General features: G+C 35.4%; 1 protein-coding gene across 1 annotated transcript; it reads right to left on the reverse strand.

Moving 5' to 3' along the window:
* Nucleotides 1–333: 333 nt before the first annotated feature.
* On the reverse strand, nucleotides 334–1,238 carry LOC108366349 (uncharacterized). Its single transcript, XM_017620724.1, has 3 exons — nucleotides 1,216–1,238; nucleotides 958–1,144; nucleotides 334–885 (listed from the first exon to the last, which is right to left on the reverse strand). The coding sequence occupies exons 1-3, from the start codon at nucleotides 1,236–1,238 to the stop codon at nucleotides 334–336; spliced, it is 762 nt and encodes a 253-aa protein (XP_017476213.1).
* Between the last annotated feature and the right edge of the window lie 360 nt (nucleotides 1,239–1,598).

Raw genomic sequence — 1,598 nt, forward strand, 5'->3', positions numbered from 1 at the left:
ATTTTCGCCTATAACATTTTAAGTATCCTGGCGACATGGGGATTTTACATACGCATGGAATACCATTCTTTCTTAAGTCAACTTAGGCTGTTATTGCTTGTGACCACAGAAATAATGATGATGATAATGATAGTGATAAAAATAATTAGAATTATAATAGTAATTAATAACAACTATTAGTAATAATAATAATAATAATAATAATAATAATAAGAATAACTATAATATTAATAAGAATAACAATAATAATAATACCAACAATGAAAATGATAATAATGTAATGTAAACATAGTAAGATTGTAAATTGTAAAATAATAAATAAAAAGTTAATTTTCAAAATGGCAAAACAATTTGGCTTCGTTCTTCTATCAGCCGGCATAACTTTTCTGAGGCAACAGCCTGCCGCTCCACAGCTTCAGCCATCCTCCTCGTCATTTCGACGTGCGACTTCAGGACATCCAAAAGCATGTTTTGGTTTTCAACTTGCTGTTCCAGTAAGTCATTCCTTTTCCGCTTGCGTCTTCCGGATACAATGGGTTGTGCGGGTTGTGGGGCTGAGGTTGAGTTGGAACCCAATAGCAATGATGTTGTTGGTCGTGCATTTTCTTCAATTTGTGCGCGTGGTATTTCGGTGGACGATGGATGTGTAGTCAAAGGTGGAGAAGGCGAAGGGGAGGACGAAAGTTGAACGGCGTTGTCTGATAGTCCCACACCAAAATCAAGACCACATGGAGCAGCTGATTTGGACAGGTTCACAATTTTATCAACTGTTCGCTCCAATGGTGTCAAAGAACATTCATTGAACGGTCCCCCTCCAGTTTCGCGGAGAAGAGAGTTGTTTTTTGAAATCTTCTTCTTCGTCCGATTTCTTATGTCGGTCCATACCTAATGTGTTAAATATTTTCCAATACAAAACTATGAATATATTTTATTTTGTAAGGAAATTTATTTGCTTACCTTCTTCCATTCTTTAACGCTTCTATGTGGTGGACCAGCAGAGTTTAATTTAAGCGAGATTTGCTCCCATTTTTCTTCAAATTGCGCACGACTTCCTCCAAAAACGGGGGCGCCTCTTGCAATCTGGACATTTCTTTCCATTTCTCGGGAAAGAATGTCAAATTGCTCATTTGTCGTTTTTTTATACCTGAAAAATGAAAATATTTCTTTAATTATTTTGTTGTCAATAGTTATTTGCTAAAATTGTTATATACTTACATTTTTCCTTGTTCCAAACTCATATTGAAAAGAATTAAAACGATTGGCCCGTAGTCATAGTTAAAATAAAGTCGACTTTAAAGTTAGTTGCAGCTTTTTGACATAATTTTCAATGGGATATCTGTCAAAAAAGCTGCAACTAACTTTAAAGTCGACTTTATTTTGACTATGACTACGGGCCATTGAAAATAACCAAACACAAGCAATCAAAATGAAATAAAACCAGCAAACGCGACCCCAGAAGCAAGTGAATATTTTGACAGCTAAAATGAGCGTTCGCGTCAGTTTGCGTCGTTATATTATACCAAAAACGTAACATATTCACTCACATTCACTGACAGTCACTAAAGTGAGTGAACGCTCTTATATAATACGAATTTTGT

This window comes from Rhagoletis zephyria, unplaced genomic scaffold (assembly GCF_001687245.7).
Source record: "Rhagoletis zephyria isolate East Lansing unplaced genomic scaffold, Rhagoletis_zephyria_1.1 Rzeph_scaffold_02238, whole genome shotgun sequence".
NCBI classification, from domain to species: domain Eukaryota; kingdom Metazoa; phylum Arthropoda; class Insecta; order Diptera; family Tephritidae; genus Rhagoletis; species Rhagoletis zephyria.

Bases quoted from the DNA above. Each gene is read 5' to 3' on its own strand.
- LOC108366349 (XM_017620724.1), bottom strand. From the start codon at position 1,238: ATGAGTTTGGAACAAGGAAAAAT. The intron at 1,145-1,215 runs GTAAGTATATAA...TTCATTTTTCAG, and splicing joins AGTTTGGAACAAGGAAAAAT to GTATAAAAAAACGACAAATG. The intron at 886-957 runs GTAAGCAAATAA...TTAACACATTAG, and splicing joins GCGTTAAAGAATGGAAGAAG to GTATGGACCGACATAAGAAA.